We start from the raw sequence: 22095 nt of genomic DNA on the forward strand, positions 1-22095 counted from the left end.
GAAATTGTGAATAAACAAATGACACATTCAGGGGTTAAGGGTTTAAAACGGAAGCTGAAATTGCATTCGGAAAACGACTACGAATTCGAATTGAAATGAGAATGTCAGCTCAAGTGTCAATCAGACGACGACAATTCTACTTGGCGCTGCATTAACAAAGCAAAAATGAAATTAAAAGAGAAATTTCGAACCAGAAGTGCGGGCAAATCAGAGCGGGAAAATGAAATGCATAAATAAAGCCAAATGGAAATAATGCACGCTGTGTATCTATGTGACCGTCTGGGTACGTGTATTTGTGCCCGTTGACTGATGACAAAATTGTTTCACTCGTCAGTCAGCGAACCAAGTGATAAACCTCTACACTGCAACAAAAAATGGGATTACTTTAAACCTGGTGTCACTATCTGTGATATAGTAAGTCTTGCAGCAGACTTAAGATTTTAAGGTCTTAAAACCTTTTTTTCCTTTGATAGTTATAAAATTCCTAAATAAATAAATAAATTCCTAACTATAAAAACAATTTAAATAAAATGACATGATATTAAATCTGTGAAATGATTTCTGTTTTGTAATAGATTTTAGGATTTATAAAAAAAAACTAGGAATATAATAGTTAAATATTATTTTCATTTGATAATCATCTAATGATCGCAAAAAATTGTTGAAAAAACATTAATTACTGTCATTTGAATTATAATATTACTAGGCACTTAAAACTTTTCATACCTTGAAATGTTTTTCGTTTGGTTGCAGATTTGAGAATTTTATGTTTTTTTTTTCATTTGATAATCAAAAAACTTTTAAGAAATTTTCCATCTATGAATAAAAACAAGTATTACATTTTTTAAATATTTTTCGATGCGTATAAGATTTCAGTACTCATAAAAAGATAAATAAATAATCCTTAAACATTTATTTAATTTGCATAACAAAATTTCTTTAACGTTTCCCGACTAAATTTCAAATACTTAGATTTTTGGTAAAAAAAAAATGGTTGAAAAAACAATTTTTAGTGACTGTGTATGTTTTTTATACGTTTTAAGTCGCATCAGAGAAATTCGCTTGGCAATTACCAGCTAATGTAACTCGGATTGTTATGGCTTTATTCTTTTTTCCTGGCTTGTTTTGCAATGCAATTGCACTAAGACGAAAGACGCTTGCAAATCGCACTGAAAACGCGCCTGAAACGCGCGTTTAAGCCGCACTGAAACGCATGCGCAGCTGCAGTTTCAATTAGTCGCCAAGTAGAAGTCTAAAACAACAATGAAAACGAAAACGAATACGGAGTAAAAGATAATAAAGTAGACAAAAGCAAATGGCAAAACACGCAACGAAAAACGAAACAGACAAAATCACGAAATAAGTCCATGCGCAATGCATTTGGCCATTGCATCAGTGCACCGCACGGGTTAAGAGGGTCGGGTATCAATGCACCACATGGGTTAAAGGGGGGCGGGTATTTCGGATGGCACAATGTAAACCTCTATGCGGTCGCAATCCAATTTCCAAATAATATTAGCTCAAGCCAATATTGTTTAAGGTGATTAATGTCAGTATTTAAAGAACTACAAAATTCATTCTGTGTAATTTTGAATGACATTTATTTTCATCAAAATACTTCTTCTACTCCACTGGAAAATAGATTAAAACGTCAAGGCTAAGGTTACAAAATAGTCTTAGATTATATAAAGTACTATACAGTTCATGGTGCTCGATTAAAACTATTTCGTGGCAGTAACCTTGATGTTATTTTTTTTATTTTACACATCCATAAACGGAAATGTAAAGCTGTATAAATATACATGAAGTTTCTTGAGAGAGATTAATTTGTTGGCATACCCGTGACATGGTGTGATTTACTCACATTATTTGTAAAGTACTCAAGAAGTAACAAATAAATATTAATTTTATACAGGCTGCAAAGTCATAAAGACAGTAGATGCAAGTGAGTAGGAATTGGTTCACGTTTGTCATCTTATTTTGAAACGTAAATATGACTTATATTATCTCTATTTATTTTCATTTTAGCGAAACGTGATATTTTCTATTGACTATTCTATTCTTTGACTCTGAGACAATTTTGACCACTCAATTTGTATTTTTAGCTTTTCAAAGGATGATCAGTACACAAAATTTGAACGATCATAAGGACTACATATATGTACTGGCCCTACCTGGAAAATAGCTTTTCACTTTCGGACCCAACGAATCTATTTCGGAACCCGTTACGGTGATCTCACTTTCACTTGAAATGCAAATTTTGGCAGCAGCTCTTCAAACTGAACCCTACCAATAAAAGACGGCTAACGGACCATAAACGAGTTTACATCGTCGGCCAGGGAAATCCTATGAATCGGCGATAAATAAAGCTGATACGAGCTATCAGTTGAAGATCGCTTAAGTATGTGCTACAGCTGGGGGTTTTATTTTCAAAGAAATCTTCACGGGGCCTCGAATGCATACACCTGTCTCAATTAGCGCCTCTTCATCTACATTTCTAATGGCCTGACGAAGGGGTTATGCCTTTGATAAGTGTTTTTATATTGCCGGTTTTTCTGCTGTTGTAAGTCTACTTGTATATTTGATGAAGATGTCTTTGAAATGTCAAAATGTTACAAAATTAAACAGTAATTATACCCTTGCTGAGGGTATTATAAACTCCGACCCTATAAGGCATATATATTCTCGATCAGCTTCACTGGAAGAGTCAATCTAACCATGTCCGTCTGTCCGTCCGTTTCTACGCAACCTAGTCCATAAAAAATTATAACTTTGCTGGCACATAGTAATGGTTAAATATTTCAGAGTTACTGTTTAAATTTCATCAAAATCGGACGACTTTATCATATAGCTCCCATTGAAACAATAAACATATAAAAACAAAAAATCATCATAGCTTCAATGTTTTTAAACATATACGCAAGTATCTCATAATTTTAATGGTTCCAAGAATATTTAATTTTTGCAATAGCTGCAAAGGCATATGTTCTTCGGATTGCCGAAGTTAGCTTCCTTCCTTGCTTTTATATAAACAATGCAAAAATTAATAAATAAATATTTATATTTATTTTGTTGGCACATTTTAACTGTGAATAGCCTAAATATATTTTAATGCATATTAAATCGAGCTATGATTATACATATACGTCAATGAATTACATATAGGTTAAATAAATACACATATATTATTCCTTGAAATAAATTTAACTTGGCTGGCTCATATTAAAAGAGGCAGAGTCATTGCTAACTATATTCTATGAAGAATCGCACAAACGCTTTAGATTTTGTAAAGACCTAACTAATTTTGAATCAAATTCACATGCTGATAAATTTTGTATTAATTTTTGATGGTTGTCTATGATTGATTACAATTCGGAAGGTGCTCGTTGTATCTCAATTTGATAGATCATTTATGCCCACAGGGTCAATCAATTTCCCAGTGCCCAGGTAATTAATGTGCACAAAACTCACCTTCTGATGGGGATGATTGGAGGTCAGGTCTAGCATGGAACTGGCCCGTAGCTTCTGGTTTTGATCCGTGTTGGCTAGTGGCTGTGGGGTTTTGCTCATACCATCCTGATGGCTTGTCTGCGGACGGCGGGCTTGAAGTTTCGTGGGATTTATTCTCGGGTCTTGATTTGGATCTGGATTTCCACACTCGCTGCAGGATATATTCTCCGCCGATCTGACTGCTCGACCTGCCAATGGAGATGAGGATGCAGTGGATGCCGTGGAGGCAGTGGATGCCGCCGATGCGGTGGTGCACGTGGAGATTGTGGGCGATGTTGATGTCCATGTGGCCGTGGGTGGTGTTATACTTGTGAGCGTGACTGTCAGCCTTCCAACTCCCTCGCTGTAGTCGTTATTGTTGTTGTGGCTCCACCCGCTGTTATTGTTGTAGTTAGTGGTGTTGTTGTTGTGGGAGTTGTTCGTGTTACTGGAGTTTTTGGCATTGGCGTAGAACACCTGGGAAATGCTGCGAAAAATGGTGCGATAGCCCCTTTTGTTCTCCGCGTCGCCGGCCATGATTACACTTAAGCACTTTGAAAAAACAAAAATTAAACACACTCGAAATCGAAATCTGCACGATTCCCTCTTTCTAAATTCTTCACTCTTCACTTTGCACTCATGAGTTTCTTCGGCTTTTGTCTATATATTTTGTTGTTGTGTGTGAGAGCTGCACTGAAAAGAAATTTGTTTGTTTTTTGAGTTTAAAATATCGTAACAAATATTATTTAGCACAAATATCACAAGGTTTTTTTTTTTTTGTAAAATCATGACTTTTGTGATTTTGTTAGTTCTTTTTTTAATTTATACACATGGGCTCCTTTATAGTTATTTTCGTATTAATTTTTTATAATGGTTATAAGCTTAAGGGCCTTTATTTAATGTCAGTTTAAATATGGAACAAATTTTGGTCATGACATCTGAGATTTGTATTAGTTTCATTAATTGTTTTTACACATTTTATGCAATGCATCATAAGGTTATAGGTCTGTCAAATAAGATTTCTTTGTTTCTCTTCTTGATGGATTATAATTGCGATGAGTTAAATGACCTTTTTCTAAAGTCAATTCCCAAATGGCATCATTTTCTTCGGTGTACCTAAACGGAACTTGAAAAAGTCGAAAGACATAGAAAGACATGAGCAACACACCTTCCACTTCTTATCTCATTTTTTTGCGGGGGACGTGTGTCGCTTGATTTCTTTTTGAGTTTGGCGGGGGCCACACAGAAATCAATAATAAAATCGTAACACCACGGGAAATATCATAATTACACGGGGCGAACGGAATCGGGGACTTTGACTATGGCAAATCGAAAAGTGACAAGTGAAGCACGGGAGACGCGTTCGGGCAGCGACGGCCGACTAAATCGCATGGCGGACCGCTCTGCTTACCGCTCTGCTTAGCGCTCTGCTTACCGCTCTGCCTACCGCTCTGCTTACCGCCTTGGGGCGCCGTCGACAACGACTTTGACGCCGACGTCGACGTCGGCAGCAACGCTCGTTGGCGTAATCGTTTTTCTTGCCGCTTTAGCTGTTGCTTCTTTTTGCAGACTTTGTTGCTTGTTTTTTTTTTTACTGAGGTTTTTGTTTTGTTTATGGCGCTCTTCTAAGCGCACAGTGGTCGTGGAGCAATTTCAAGTCGTCAAAATCCTTAACAGACCAACACTAGTGGACTAAAGCTTCTATCCAGAATACCACATTTTATTAATGTATTTGACGTTTGAAGTTTATTACTTTCGTTAAATACGAACAACAAAATTCATGTAAATAAACAATCATTATTAGTCACTTCTCTGATATTTGAAAAATCTTGGACAAATATGCAAAAGTACTTATACTTTATATACACTATCAGATAAAACCTTTAAAAAAAATTCTGCTTAGGAAAGAGTTACATAAACACCCAAAATGTATCACTTTACTTATATTTTTCAAAGCTTAGAATTATGCACAAGGTAACAGATATTTAGTAGCCACATAAACATATTTTTCACGAAGTACATATATAACAAAAATAAAAAACATTTATCTAGGAAGTCAAACTTTGTCCCCTACTCTTAAAACTATTGAATGTCCTACCTTTTCTTTTTTGATCTCGAGTCGGAAAAACCTCAAAAAGCAAAGCTTCAATAAAAAGAATTTAAGAAAATAAAACTTCTTTTGAGTTATATAAAAAGCCTTTTATTATTCATTTTTATTGTAATTAACTCTTCGCGAAACAAAACAAAATGTTGCAAAGGAATTACTGACATAAACAATATTTTGTAACATTCCTGTTGTTTTTCAAACACAAGGTTACTTAGTACCCAGTTTCAGCTTACCAATTTTATAAAAAACGTATTAGCATTGCAAAAATTTATTAAGAACTTGTGTTCACTGAACTTAAGAACTTATATTGCACTGAATTAAAAAAAAAATAATTTAATAGTTAAAAATATTAAAATGTACTATATCCAATAAAATAAATTCTAAACTGGTTTGTACAAACAGCTGCGGCATTAAGCTCATTGTCCATATATATGGAAATTAATATTGTATCCCTCGATCTTAGGTCTACTACTTGGCACAGAACCAGTTTAAAAAAAGCTATAAAAGTGTCTGTTTTAATGATTACAGCATTTTTGATTTATTGACTTATTAAACATGTTTTCAAAACCAATTGATTTAACAGTGGGATATTGATTTTTCCTGCGACCACTGTATCCCCATTATGCATATTTCCCTGTTGAGAGGGGACTTTTGTATTTATTTACCCCTCTTTTGCCATCGAGAGCTTTCTTCGCCTAGTCCGCATGCAAATCGAGAAACAACAATGTGCGGTGTATGTATGTGAATATATTGAAAACCCGAAACCAGATGCCAGATGGAGAACAATAGTGACACAAATTGGAGAAGAAAAAAAGCGAAAAATAAATGGGCGACAGAGGGCTTATCAATCACGACTTTCACCGAAAATAGCCAGTCGAAATAAAATAAGTAAGCTCCGCGCAGATGATGCAATTCCACTGTGCGCTTAAATGTTTTACTTTACACACTTGTCGCGCGGTGTTTATCAATGCCCACCGTTGTGTTGTTGTTTTTATTGCCATGCTTGTTTTCATAGCCCTCTTATCACACATTTAAGTGTGTGAGTGTGTGTGTGAGGTGTGTGTGCCATACACACGCACAGCTGCAGTCAAAATATTAGTTGTGGTAATAATGCAATTGCCTATGTAGTTTTTCGGTTGCGAAGCACTGATTTCAAAGCAATTAAGAAATTGTCGATACAATTTCCTAAATAAATTGAGTCGCAACATTTAGCTAAGGTATAAATTCAACATGCATATGTTTATCTAAAAGCTTTTTTATTTTCACAAGTACACGATAAGTTTTTTCTAATCTTCAAATGTCACAACAATAAAATAAAAGCAGATAAAAATTGGTTGCAGTTTTTGAAATATCGTATCCACAAAGCAACTACTAAAAACGTTTGCCTTATTTAAGTGTTTTGTTATACAAATTGTATTAACTTATGGATTTATCAATAATTTGCTTCTGCTTTGGCCATATTACGTTTGAACAACATAATAGTTCCATTATCACCAAAAAAAGTCTTGCAATTTCACAATTGTCTGTTAATATTTGCACCAAAAATAATTTTTGTATAAATCAAAAAACAAAATGGGCAGACACCTAATATTTTGTCCGCAACTGTGGGTTAGTGGATCGATGTTTGCCTGATTTTGTATCTCTGCAGACCCAATTTCGAGTGCATTACTCACTGGCCAACTGCAACTGCAATTGCAATTGCCGCCTGATAACCAGCAACACTATTGATATTGCCGCGGAAGATGCAACAGCAACAGGTCCAGAAATTTCAACAGCAACAGCAGCAGCAGCAGCAACAGCAACAGCAATTGAAATTGCAGCTGCAATTGTCGTCACGTACGCGCTTTAATTAAGTGCACATCACAGCAAAATCAACAACAAATTAACGTAACCGAGGAGCTGACCAAAGTGGAGCGTAAGGGACGGCGGTTGACGGGCGACTAAAATACTACAAATGCTAAAATACAAAGCGAAGCGACTAACTGGCCAAGTGGCACACAAACAAAAAAAAGCACGGCAACTGGAAATAAACAAAAAATCAGAAACCAAAAACCGAAAACCGAAAACCAAAAACCGAAAAACCAAAGCAAAACAATACCGAATGGGAATAGGAATACGGGTGCGATAGATATGGAAATAGATGTAACTGAAGAAACACCGGCCGCACCTCTGCCGCTGCCGCTGCCTCAGCCGCTACCTCAGTCGACGTCGACGTCAGCAGCGACGTCGACTGCGGCCCACGCAAACGTCAAACGGAAAGGGAGAGACCCCAAAATCCGTAGTGTCAGGCGGTGGAATAGGGCGCAGGTATATCGGCAGAGTGATACCCCTTATAGTTAACAATTTATTATAATCATTCTACTTTCCAAGTAAACAAAACTATTTTTCTCCAAAAACACACTCAAAAAACAAAATAACCTCTAAATCACCTAAAATTTAGGAATATAATCTATATTTACAGAAAAATTACCTAAAAAATTAGCATAGATTATATAGGGTATTTTTACCACTTTACTAAATCTAAAAAAAACCTTAAAATCCGGAGAGTCTTGGGCTGAAGAAGGGAGCATTAATGTGGACAGAGTGGTACCCCTCATAGGAACAACCCAACAAACGTCATTATTTTTCCCCAGTAAACAACAACAAAAGTGTTCTCATAACCCCAGTCTTCAAAACCACACTTAAAAAAAAACAAAATAACATATTAAATTGTATAATTCACCTAAGGTAAAGGAATAATAATTTAAAAGGCTCATCCTATTCAATATATTTACAGAAAATTATTTAGTCTTTTCACCTGTAGAAATTACTTTAAAATTTAATTTAAATAAAGACAATAGTCATTCTGGTTCCCCAGTAAGCAAAATAATATTTCTCAAAGCCACAGGCTTCATTATCACATTAAAAAAACTAAATAATCTATAAAATTTTATAGACCACCTAAGATTAAGTATTAGTAATTTAAAAGAATCATCCTATCCCATGTATTAAGAAAAAAACTAGCTCAAAAATTAGCGCAGTTTATATATAGTATTTATACCATTAGAAAGAACTTTAAAACAAAAAATATAATTACCTTTACGTTTTATTTCCAATAATAGAATTTAGCAATTGGTCTTCCCCGTTTTTAACAGTGTTGAGTCGAAAACAAATTGGATATATTTCTGATTCACTTTCGGGAAGAAGCTTAGAAATGTTTTTTTTTTATATTTTCATATTTTATTTATTTTTAAATAGTTTCTGATAATTGGGGTGTTCTATTTTCGATAGAATTTAAATATTCATGCTTTTTTTGTTGAAAAAAATTAAGTGCATACACACACTGTTTTAATCAGTTTGATTGATAGAAAATCTTATAAAAATGATTTGAAAATGGGGCCCTCTGCAGATTGATTTAAAAACGTCATATTTAGTAATGCAACGGCTTTCGCTCGGCATGAGTTCATAAATTTCATAAATAATAATCGTTCTGGGGAACTTTTTATCAGCGCCCGTTTGGGTGAGTCACTGGGAGTGGGGTCTCCAACTGATATGCCCCACGTGAGTGCTGGGCATGTTAAACGCCACACGAATGGCTTTTGAATATTATTTACATTCATTCACCCAAGTGAGTCTTAGTGTGAGTGCGAGTGTGAGTGTAGTTAGTGAGTGAGTTACGTGGCGAAGGCGGCCAAAACGCGAGCGAGTTGCGTTGTTAATGTGCGCAAAACAATGCTGAAAACCCGACGATCGAGGGAATCTGGGGGATCTGGGGGCATGCGGATCGTCCCAGCAAAATATAAATGACGAAATTATGGCAGCAACTAGTTATAAACAATGCACATTAAATGCCAGCGGCAAAGACAACAAAAGTAGAAGCAGAAGCAGAAGCAGCAACTCAACTCATTTCGTATGTCGTCTTTGGAAACAACTAGAGAGCGACAGAAAATCATAAACAAAAGCCTTGTAATCGGATAAACAAGGCTTAGTACATTAAAAATGGTATGATTAAGGCCAGTTTTAACATCTGCACGGTCTACTAAAACTAGGTGTTCACTTTAAAATTCAATATTCTCAGTTGAAATCCTACTATTTTGTTGTTAGTTTATATTTCTTATAATGCTCAAAGCCTGTTTTCTCGTCCTCCGGGTAAACTAATAATAAGAGGCTTTCAACTAAAAAAAAGTATCACATTTTGCCGTTTAAAACCTTACCATGAGGTCAAGAAATCTATTTATTTAAATAGACAAGAACCTATCTCAATATAAACAACAAACAGATTATTGAACTAAACCATACATTTTAATATATATATAAGATATACAAGTATAAATTTATAGGACTTAGAAGGACCGTTTTTGGGTCACATTTCTTTGATTAAATTGATTAAAAACTGTTTTTTAAATTATAAATGTTTAAACAAAAAAAAAAAACTATACCATTTTAGAGGTATGCCACTTTGGCATTGGGAGTCGTAGGTAAATTGAAGAACTTCAGAAGTGCAGTTATGGGGCATATTTAAAAATACTGATTTTTGGCAAATATCTTAAGTTTAAAGTAGTATTATCGAAGAATAACCAAAAATTCCACAAACTCTGTCTCTTTTAATTTTCTTTCGATTGTTTAAAACTGATGAAAAACCTATAAACCACGATGGTAAAAATGGATCATTGACCATTGGGCTTAATTGAGCTGCATAAGCATACAATAATTTCAAAGGAGATGGAGGGAAATATATTTAATATCCATATGTACGTAAGCAAAAACACACGATACAACGAACGACGGCAACGTCAATTGGGAGTGGTTCATCCACTTGGGCAGCCGGAGGACGAGACGATCTCTGCTCTGCTGATCCTGATCCTGATCCAAATCCCAATCCCGATCCCGACCCCGATCCAGTCCTAGACGGGGCTCTCCTCGAGGCTGATCGAGGTGGAGGAGGTGCGCAGCTCGCAGAGATCCTGCATGAGGTCCCGGAAGAGCATGGGGTTGACATTGACGCTGACCTTCATGAGGAGGAACCAGTCGCCAATGGTGAGGTCGCGCAGGGCGCGCTGCACATGCCGCTTGGTCATGAATCGCAGCTGGCTGCGGATCATCTGCTCCCGCAGTTTCCTGCTGCAGATCATGGCCAGCCGGCAGAGGAGATTCAGGCCGGACATCAGGGCCATCAGCAGGAACCAGGCCCACAAGAACACGAAGATCTTCTCGTTGAGGATGTTCAGCGGCAGGATGCACAGGTTGTCCATGATGTTCGCCGTCCCACTGACCCCGAACTTCAGCACCTCGCACTTGGCGATCTTGGGGAAGACGCTCGAGGACACCCGGTTCCATTGGTCCCAGTCGTAGAACGGAATGGTGGCCAATGCGTGCAGGTACTTTGACCAGAACCCGTTCAGGAACACCTCCAGGACGATTATGTTCACCACCTGTGGGTTGGCGATCGATCAAATTATCTGATAAAATGGGGTTGGAAAGTCATAGATAACTAATAATAATATTAACTGGTTTTAAATTGAATGCATTTCTTTATAGTTGCTTCATTGATTTTATAAATCTTTGCCTTTCCATCATGAATGCGTAGTAGTAGCTGCTAGAAATCAAACGAAGGCCTTTTTACAAGTAAAAAGAGTTTGTTCAGAAAATATTATTTTAACACACTGGTACAAACAACATAGTAAATTTTTATATTCATATTTTTCATTTGACTTTTTTGGAAATCCTTTTTAATTAAAATTGAACCATATTTAACTGCAGTAAAATCTATTTAAGTCAAATAAAAACTATTTTAAATCTATTTTATTCACAATAATTAGCATGTTTTAATATTAAATCAATAAAACTAAAATGCAATGTATTTAAAATTATGATTAATTATTTGATTTAAATATTAAATACAAAATGTTGAGTTCAATAGTCAAATATTTATTTCTACTATTTTATTATTTTATCAGTATCTCGAGATATAAACTGCATACCTTTTTTAACTCGATTTTTCGGAAACCACGTTTCAGCTTCTGAAAATGCTTTTACTACACTACCTATGGTACCCAGAAAGAAGCACGGAAATCACGAAATGATGGACTTAACAATGGCACAACTGACCAAAATGTAGTCTTTTTAAGTCCATGGATAATTTAATTATTAATTAAAGAAAATGTTGTCCATAATTCCTTGGTTACCAATTTTTTTCTAAATGTGGCTTTTATAAAAGTAATAGAAAGGCCCTTACGTGGCAATTTATTTTTATATTTGTTTCAAACGGTGGCCCAAAAAATTTAAAAGTCATTTTTATATTTAAAGGCTGAAGGAGATAGGGCGCACTATATCTTTTATTGCGGCCAACTTGAATTTTTTTTTGTGTGTGCTAAATATTTTTGCCAAAGTTCGGTAATAGAGAGTGAAAACAATTTTTCAGAAAATGTATCTCACATCGTTATCATTTTTATAAAAAAATTAAATATTTGAGATATTGAAAAAAGAGCCATTTTATAAGTGATAGCATGCCATTAGCAATAATTTTGACGAGTGAAATTTAAGAATCTCTTAATCATTGATCAGGGGTTTCCCTGATAGTGATAGTGGAAGTGTATTTTTTTCCTGCGAATTGAGGGGTCAGTGAATCCTACTCACACTGATGAGGAAATTGAGGACCTCGCAGAAGACGTACTTGGCCATGTAGCAGAAGTGCATGTCCTCGTAGTCGGTGGTGAAGTACTTGACCAGCAGTCTGAGTCGCGTGTTGTAGGTCTCCTCCGAGAGCAGGGCCTCGCCCACCTCCGAGCAGAGCTGCTTCAGGCGCCGGCCCTCCCACACCTTCCACAGGCACGAGGGGAAGTAGAAGACGAAGGACTGGAACAGGAGGAGGATGATGACCCACTGGTAGTAGCGCAGGTACTCCCGCTCCGACTGGCCGCGGATCTCGGGACCCACGCCCTCGGCTATCGACATGGCCCTGGCATAGGCCTCGTTGTAGTCCCCCAGTCGGCGGAGGCTCGATCGGGATCGGTAACTGGAACGGGATTTAACAGATGTCTGGCTGATGGTTGAGCTGGAGGAGCTGGCGGAGCTGGAGGAGGAGGAGGAGGAGCTAGCCTCCTCATCCGGATGAACGGGCATTGGCTGATCCCCATGGTTGTGCAGCTTGAGAATGTAGGTGCCCATGGTCCAGCAGTAGGACTGTATGTACTCGATGTTCTTCTCCTCGCTGATGCACTGAATCGGATCCCCGAAGTATTGGCGGGCGGAGAGGAGCAGCGAGCAGGTGAGCAGGATCACCACCGTACACTTGGAGTGGACGGTGAACACGGCGTCGTAGATGCGAATCGACTTGAATTGCAGATACTTGGACAGTGGCTTCACCGCCGAATACATTTCTTCTGCCTCCGGGAAGAGTTCCCCGAATACAGCTTCCAACTCTCACGCCTTGCGTCCTTCGTCTTTCGTCCTGCGTCCTGCGTCCTGCGTCCTTGGCGTTGTCTTCCTCGATTTCGCCCTGGTTTCAGCCGGATAACTCCAGTGGATAACTGCACTGATTACTGCTTCTCGATTGCCGGCCTAGGATTGTAACCAGTTCATAGATCAAATCGTCTCTCGGCTTTACATATTTTTTTGTGCGTGCCGTCATTATTACCTACTTTGCTTTTTTCCCCTTTTCTCCCCGAGACTCAGTAGCTCCTTCCCAGCCAAATTCGGATCCTGTCACCTGTCTGTCACCCGTTCGCACAGTGTTGTCACCCTAATGAGGGTTTTGGATTGTAACTACACTGATAATAAAAGAGCTGACTATTAAATTCCAAATATATACAAAATATTTAAATAAATTATCAATATATATATTGATATTGATATATATATATTGATTGCAATGCATATTTAGTTGCACTATTTTCAAATATTTCAATTAATATTGATTTAAATGCATTTTTTTTAGCCAAATGAAAAATTTAAAATTGTAATATTTACATATTTAAAATTAATAAAAACCGCAATGGATAACTTTATATTTAAAAAGTACTTATCAAACGAAGTAAAATCCCACTTGGGCTTTTCTAGCTAAGCTTGCATTTGGAATAATATTCCACTAAATTTTAAAGGGCAATTTAAATTGTAAGTACGTATGTTAAGCAGTACGCTATGAGGAAATACAATACATACAAATACTATTTAAAGTAATTCAATTTTCAGGTCCATACGATAAGGTATTATTACTTTTTTATACAACATATTAATTTTTTTTTGTAACTGTGTTTTTATGTTTTGTCCATATCTAAAATAATGCTGAACATATTTTACAGTACAAAATGTAAAAAATGGGTGGCAAATTTATTCCCATCTATTAAAGATGTTTTTGATTTTAATATTTTAATTTATATGAGATTTAATTACATTTTATTCCAAATCTTGTAGTCTTTGTAAAAGCCAAACGCTAGCTTAATACATTTAAACCAATTTGGATGAATACATTCAGAATCCAAAACCAAAAACAATTTATTCCCAAGTTGAAATAAAGTGTATTGCCGACTTTCAGGCAGTTTTCAAATAATAAAAACTAATTCATTTTGCTCGTTTATTTGTGCTTGTCTTGCTCCACTTCTTAACCGTAAAACTATGACAACGATTTCTAGCTATAATTCTCATGATTCAGCGCTTCAGCCTTGGCTCTCTAGATCAGATCATCAAATTTTGTGATGGGTGCAGGGTGGCCAAAGCATCATTCGCCGGCAGTCAGTCCAAGTTCAGGAATCCAATTATCGAGGGTATCTGCAATTAGGCAAAGTACACACGGCTAATTACCATAAATCAAATAAATTTATATCGCCCACTGACGACCTTCAAGGTCCAAAAAATATGTATCACCTTTTTTAAATTACAAGCAAGCGACAAAAAGAGCAAACACAATGCCCCCAACTAATGAAAATTGCTCATGAAATATTAAGTAGAGACAAAAGAGGATAGGACAATAATTTGTATTTATATGCTGTACCGCACGAAAATCCCACTAATTACAGGTATGTCTAATAGGAATACAAAATTTGCAACAATTTAAACTTTGTTATATATTACTAGCATAGTACCTATATTAAGTATATATTCGACTGTATGCCGAAGCTGTTTAGAATTTGGGCAAATTTGTGTAAGGAGAAAGAGATATATGGGAATTTATGAAAATAACGAAGTTTTGTTTTAAGCACATCATAACTTTTATTCAATAGATGGTAACGTTAAAATTTAAAACTAAACAATACATTACTTTAAAAAAATGTAACCGTTTAAAAGTAGCATTTTGTAGCGTCAGATTGCCTTAATAAAATATAAAAAATTCATAATGACATAATTTTGAATATGTTTTGATTTTAAATGTTTTCTTAATATTGCTTTCAAATATATGAAAAAGTAACAATAGAGCTAAAATAGATTTGGGAAAAAAATGATGATTGATTAAATAATTTTTAAAATATTATTAAATCAGTATTCAACTGAATAAAACAAAAATAAAATTAAAATTACAAAGCCATACTAGTTTAGGCTACGTATTGATTATAAGAATTTTAATTGATAGATATAGATAGATAGATTTCCACTTCTTAACTCATTTACCCAATAATATTGTTACTTTAACATATAAAATGGTTTTTCAAAACTTCTTAAACCATTCTTTGACCAATCTGCGCTTGGCCTTGTTGTCTAAATTTTATTTAAGCACGACAAGTCGGCAAAATCATACAGCCAATGTTTATAAAAAGCTTAACTGTCCAACTGAGACAGGCTTAGTTAATTGACGTGTTAAATTATAATTAATATAATTAAAGTGCAAGACCTCTAGTTCACCGAACTAACCATACCGGTAGCTTTTATTTAATTACGAATTATATACGAATGATTAAAATTCTCAATACGTGCCTACTCATGTTCATTTTTAATTCAACAATTCATTAAATAATTAGAAGTGATTGAGAGATTTAAAATATGTTAAAACAAATGGTATTGTTTTGTGTTTGTTACAAATAATATTACATTTAAGTCGCTAGTCATAAATGATTTGTTTAAAAAATAAAAAAATAATGGTTTGTCCTTAAATAAAACAGTGATTATGTTAAAGAGAAAGCGAACAAAATCTTGGTTATTAATTATTATTATCTTCACTTAAAAGAAAATAGTTTAGTTTGAAACAGAATTCTATTTCATTTCCTGACTACCAATCGAATTCAACCAATTGGCATTAGGGGCTATTGTTAAAGTATCTAAACACTTGGGCAAGCAATACTTTGACACCTCCGCCTGCAATCTTAATCGTGAAACTGCGGCAAAGCAGAAGATGGCAAAAAATATCCATAAACTGGTGTTCCCTGAACTTGACCTCCAATGGCATTCGAAACAACCGACAAAGAGCCACAAGCAAGCAACAACCGCCGACAACAACAAACAACAACCACTTGTTTCGGTTGTTTCGGTTGTTGGCGAACACGTCACGATCGGTGGATCGTTGGATTCAAGCCAAATTGGGCGTTAAGAGCTTCTCGTTTGGCTTCCTCTTGTAACTTCAATACATATTAATTTATTTTGGTCCGATGAGTGTGCAAGTTTATTGTTGTACGAATTAAAAATTCAACAAGAAGTATGCGGAAGTTCTGTTAGATGCTTTTGTTCTCCTACCTGTTTTTTATTGTCAGATCTATCACCTTTATTTATATAGATATTTTAAAGTTCTAAATTTAACAATCATGACTCTGTCTCTTGTTTTAAATCTCTGACTTGCCGTTTTTGCTGATTTACCCCTCCAATTCGCCGTTCTGCAACACTGAGCACAGTAACAATTAAGATACTGGAGCGCAAAAGGCAAGATACTTGTGCTCGAAGTGGAGTTAAAAAGCTGGCTAGAAATCGAACCTCATCATATTCCTTAGCTGCAGATACAGATACAGATACAGGTACAGATACACTTAACTGGGCAACAGTCGCCATAACAACACGCTCTGTATATCTGTACCTCTTGGCCGCAAAAAACAATTGTTTATTATTAACGATAAATGGCAGGAGGCGGTTGCCCCAGGCCCATATTTCAATGTCCCCTTCTGCATATGGCCAGCATTAATTTCGTGGGCCAGCTCAAACCGTTTAGGTAATGCACCGAGAACAAATTTAATATATTTTATATAAACGCATTTATACAAAACTTCTAGGTTTCAGAATAATTATCATTACATAATAGTAAACATAAATATTTTATTGCCCCTTTCGGAAAAATATTTCATATGTTTTAGGTATCGGTAAAATTATTTATTTCAAAGACCGAAAAAGTTCGTTATTTAAGAGTTAACATTTTAACAAAATAATGCAATACTGTTTCATTTCCAATTTTGCTAATTTTAATACAATTAAAGAGTTTAAATTGTTTTTGTCAGACAAATTGACTTTTAAACACTTTGTGGACAAAGGTAAACAAATTTGATTTGTTTACTGTACAAATTCAAATCACAGTATTCCCACATAATAAATATTTTCCCGCCCTAAAATAAACTATTGTTGCAAGCACAAAAATATATACGTATAGCGTTTGTAAATCAAAAAGAACATATAAAATAACCCTATTTGAAAAATTGTTGGTTCCAATCCTAGGTGATTTTTTTTCAGTGTACAGCGTATTGCAACATGTAGCCAGGTGTTTTTGGCCAGAATTGGTGGACCAATTTGGCAGAAGGAAAGTGAAAGATCTTGGATAAACTGTATACTTTATTAGATCGCTGACACAATCTAAAATCAGCAGACCCTAATTAACCCCAAGAAATAAAGCCCCTAAAAAATATGCACATGATGCTGGGCTCTTAAATTGTTTATTATCATTTTGTTTTCTGGTGGGGCTTTTTTCACAGATCAGTTCAACCTTCATTTACTGATCGCTAATTAAGCTAATTGACTAAATAAAAAATTCTAATTTAGATTAACGGATGCTGCCAAGAAAACTTAATTAGAAGCACACTTTTTTTATTAATAAATATATGATAAAATAATCATTTTAATCAAATTATATTAGTGTCAAAAATAAGGCTAAAAAATATTCTTATTGTGTATAGATTGGGAACAAGTGTTTTGGTGTTTTTATATTGGACTGGGTGTTCAACCTTTCCAAAGCTAAATTGTAGTTCAAAAGTTCATCTCAAGGTTCAATTCAGGGAGTGAGAGGTGAACTCACCTTGACTAACCTTTGATTCACAAAATGCAGTTCGCAGTTTACTCACACCAGCTGATACGTACTCACTCGTATTTGGATTTATAACTATTGAGGTCTGATCAATTAGCAAACGACTGGCAATGTTGTAACCGGAGTAAAACAAATAACAAACAAAAAACGAGTCCAAAGCCCTTTGCCAACTGGTTTGTAACACATTCTACTTCCGCGCCAGCATAATTGATTTCTCCATCATCTATTCTCTTTTTTTTCGAATAAAATATTGAGCCTTGACCGTGCCCCACAAGCTCAGTTTTGGAAGCTGCCTCTCGGCAAATTAGCGATCGCACAGATCAATGCTAACTTCATCTTTTCGGATGCTCTGCATGTGGCTATTAGCGAATTTGCGCTAAAATATAATATAACTATAAGCACGAGATGAGTGGAGATTGACTTCATTTTTATACCCTTGCAGAGGGTATTATAATTTCAGTCAGAAGTTTGCAACGCAGTGAAGGAGACATCTCCGACCCTATAAAGTATATATATTCTTGATCAGCATCACTAGGAGAGTCGATCTAGCCATGTCCGTCTGTCCGTCCGTCTGTCCGTCTGTCCGTCCGTTTCTACGCAAACTAGTCTCTCAGTTTTAAAGCTATCTGCATGAAACTTTCCCAAAAGTTGTCTTTCTATTGCAGGTAGTATATAAGTCGGAACGAGCCGGATCGAGCCGGATCGGACGACTACAGCATATAGCTCCCATAGGAACAATCGGAAAAATAAATGAAAAAAAATTATAACTTTGCTGTTTTTTAATTTTTTTTTTTCGTTCTTCGAAATTTAGTAATGGTTTAATATTTCAGAATTATGGTTTAAATTTTATCACAATCGGACGACTATAGCATATAGCTCCCATAGGAACAATCGGAAAAATAAATGAAAAAAAATTATAACCTTTCTGTTTTTTAATTTTTTTTTAGTTCTTCGAGATATAGTAATGGTTAAATATTTCAGAATTACGGTTTAAATTTCATCAAAATCAGACGACTATAGCATATAGCTCCCATAGGAACAATCGGAAAAATAAATGAAAAAAAATTATAACCTTTCTGTTTTTTAATTTTTTTTTAGTTCTTCGAGATATAGTAATGGTTAAATATTTCAGAATTACGGTTTAAATTTCATCAAAATCAGACGACTATAGCATATAGCTCCCATAGGAACAATCATAAAAATAAATGAAAAAAAATTATAGCTTTTCTGTTTTTTAATTTTTTTTTTAGTTCTTCGAGATATAGTAATGGATAAATATTTCAGAATTACGGTTTAAATTTCATCAAAATCGGACGACTATAGCATATAGCTCCCATAGGAACAATCATAAAAGTAAATAAAAAAAATTATAACTTTGGTGTTTTTAAATTTTTCTATAAGTTCTTCGACATATAGTAATGGATAAATATTTCAGAATTACGGTTAAAATTTCATCAAAATAGGACGACTATATCATATAGCTCCAATAGAAATAATAAATTATATAAAATAACTACCTAATAAAGAGCTGCAAATCATCATTGCTTTAATGTTTTTAGACATATACGCAAGTAAATCATAATTTTAATGTTTTCAAAAATATTTAATTCTTGCAATAGCTGCAAGGGTATATAAACTTCGGCTTGCCGAAGTTTGCTTCCTTTCTTGTTTTAACTTAATTTATTTTTGCATATAGAAAAGCTTTAGCTATTATTATTTAGATAACTAGATAGATGATCGTTTAAGGTTGTGCTAAAAATTTACAAAAAGTCGCTTAAGTTTAAGCGGTTTGTTTATATTAGTTACAAGTACCAAACTCTCTATTTGAAATTTATTTTTATTATTTTTCACAGTTTAGAATTACACCCTAGGAAGCATAATTTTCAAAGCATTATTTAAGCAAAGCTTTTGTAAACAGTCTCGTTTATCACCTGAATTCTAAGAACCATAGTGGGTTCTTCCCACTGACACGCTAAAAACGGAGTTTAACTAAGCACTCAGATACATTAAGAAAGTTAAATATGTTTTTTATGAGATTTGTACTTAATACCGATAAGGAGATATATCTTAAAATAGTAGAGGGATTTATTTGGGAATTCATTTCTGGTATTAGTTTATTAAATAAGTCGTATTTGACTACAAACTAAGAATGAGAAGTATAGGGTGTTAAAAACTCCCCACTTGCTTAAAAAGTTTATCTTGCAATTGCAATTATTATTAAATTAAGTCCCACTAATAATCAATGCTAGGTGACTTGATCAAAAGTTTTACTTATTGATTGTTTTAGTAAACTGATGCCTTATATTATTTAATTCTTATTGTTAACTAAAGTTCCCACTTATACATTTTCGGAACCATGAGTCTGGTAAAGAGTGCAATAGTGTGTTCTAAAAACCCCTTCCACAACCGAATCCTGGATCCTCCACTGCGCCATCATATTCCACATATGTATGTATGGCATGTACATCCATCCTCACCTTGGTGATAATATCATCCTCTGGCTGCTCTTGGGGCGGTGCCATGGTGATGACGCTGATGCTGCTGCTGCTGCTGCTGCTCCTCGAATGTCGGACTCTTTGGGCAGCTAGTTACAAACGATTATGATCTGCACCAACAGTCCATAGATTGTCATTTCTCCAAAGTGAAAAACTCGCGAACTCAAACAACAGGAATACAAAGGGGCAACAAAAAATAAAAAACAAAAAGTGATGTTGTTTCTAGGTTCGCGCTTGATCTAACAAGTTAATGGGGCCTGCTCGGATGCTAAGTGGCTTTCAGTGAACCGCCTCGTCTGGCGCTCCGTTTGCAACTGACTAGTCCGACTCACGATCGCGATCACAATATCCATCGATATGGTAGCCAAGTAGCCAAGCAGCCAAGCAGCCAAGCAGCCAAGTCGCCAAAGTCGGCAAAGTCGGCTAAGCGAGAAACGCGGGGCGGTAATAGCCGCTTATGGCCAAAAAACTGGTTCTCGTTCTGGGTTCTGACTTCTCAGTTTTCAGTTTTCAGTTTGCAGTTCTTAGTTCTCAGTTCTCTTCGGGTTTTCCCTCGTTCGCAGAAGTCTCCGAATCAGAATGAGAATCACTATCAAAAGTGATTTTAACCCACCTGCGACCGTGACGTCACACGAACTTGCCGCTTGAACTTTGAGTTGAAGGTCAGCTGAGTCAGTGATTCGGCGGCGAACTTGCAATCAGCCGCCAAAATGGAAAATGAAAATTCAATGCAAATCAAGTGCTCTTATTAGCCATAGTGTAGGCAAAGCAAAAAAGAGTTTTTCTGCGACTAAAAACGCCCTTGAATCGCTGACAAACCGCTCTAAATGGTTTTTCACATTTATTGTTTTTTGCTCGCTGCACTTTGGCGAGCGTATTACTTAGTCAGTTTAAATTGCAACGAGGAGACCTGTCCATCTGGTAATGCCATAAAAACCAATGTTTTATATCGCCTATCAAAGCAAACGTCATCAAGAATCAACTGGGCCCAAACGAATTCCCATTAGCGTTAGATCAGAAGGGCTAATTAAAGGTTAACTCAAAAAGTAGCCCCTCTTAGTCTTTGGTGTATCGTTAAAAAGTTAATTTTAATGAACTACGATCAAAACTTTGTGTTTCCTATTTTTTGTTTCATACATTATATATATAAGGACTATATATTTAATAACTTAAACTTAGCCAATTTAATAAATCTTTTAATTTTGTCAAAGCTTCAACTATCGTGGCATATTTTAGTGCGTATATTAAATAAACAGTGGTATATGGTTGAGTTTTAAGTAACATAAAATAAGTAAGTATGTACGTAAGTAAATAAGTAAGTAAGTAAGTAAATAAGTAAGTAAGTAAGTTAGTAAGTAAGTAAACAACTAAAAATAAGCATAAAAACTATAAAATCAAAATCTCTACGATGATACTTATTAAAATAAATTAAGAAAGAAAAGTCAATTCTGGTTTATATTTTCCAGGGCTTGTGATATTTATTGAAATTGTAAATTAAAATGTACTACATTTTTAATGCCTTAGATATTTCCTGATAAATTAAAAAAAGTTTTTTAATATAAAAAATGTTACTTATTTTTTTTAAAAGAAATGGGTAATTTAAAAAGTATTAAAAATGTTGCTTATTTTTTAAAAAAAAAATGGGTAATTTAAAAAGTATTAAAATATTGGAATGTAACATTGTTGTTAAATTACATTTTTAATAACAATGCTACATTTAAATATTTTGACATTTAATTACTTAAAATAAACTAAAACAGAAAAGGAAGCAAACTTCGGCAAGCCGAAGTTCATATACCCTTGCAGCTATTGCAAAAATT

General features: G+C 35.1%; 1 protein-coding gene and 1 long non-coding RNA gene across 4 annotated transcripts; both read right to left on the minus strand.

Moving 5' to 3' along the window:
• Positions 1-10290: 10290 nt before the first annotated feature.
• Positions 10291-13311, minus strand: LOC128265540 (innexin inx5). Of its 3 annotated transcripts, none has more exons than XM_053001612.1 (3): positions 13212-13311; positions 12212-13135; positions 10291-11007 (listed from the first exon to the last, which is right to left on the minus strand). In XM_053001612.1, the coding sequence occupies exons 2-3, from the start codon at positions 12950-12952 to the stop codon at positions 10480-10482; spliced, it is 1269 nt and encodes a 422-aa protein (XP_052857572.1). In that variant the 5' UTR covers positions 12953-13135; positions 13212-13311; the 3' UTR covers positions 10291-10479. The 3 variants fall into 3 exon arrangements, with proteins under 3 accessions (XP_052857572.1, XP_052857571.1, XP_052857573.1); XM_053001611.1 differs by having other exon boundaries at positions 13216-13304; XM_053001613.1 differs by having other exon boundaries at positions 10886-11007; positions 12249-13135; positions 13216-13304.
• Positions 13312-14133: 822 nt separating this feature from the next.
• LOC128265539 (uncharacterized) lies at positions 14134-20646 on the minus strand. The gene is made up of 2 exons (XR_008268882.1): positions 20258-20646; positions 14134-14341 (listed from the first exon to the last, which is right to left on the minus strand). It is a non-coding gene; the product is annotated as an uncharacterized LOC128265539 (long non-coding RNA).
• Between the last annotated feature and the right edge of the window lie 1449 nt (positions 20647-22095).

Source organism: Drosophila gunungcola, unplaced genomic scaffold (assembly GCF_025200985.1).
Source record: "Drosophila gunungcola strain Sukarami unplaced genomic scaffold, Dgunungcola_SK_2 000129F, whole genome shotgun sequence".
In the NCBI taxonomy this organism is placed as follows: Eukaryota; Metazoa; Arthropoda; class Insecta; order Diptera; family Drosophilidae; genus Drosophila; species Drosophila gunungcola.

What these genes read in the sequence shown, in the direction of transcription:
- LOC128265540 (XM_053001612.1), bottom strand. Translation starts at nt 12,952, where the DNA reads ATGTATTCGGCGGTGAAGCCACTGTCCAAGTATCTGCAATTCAAGTCG. An exon ending in TCCTCAATTTCCTCATCAGT is followed by an intron (nt 11,008 to 12,211) that starts GTGAGTAGGATT and finishes GCCAACCCACAG; the next exon opens with GTGGTGAACATAATCGTCCT.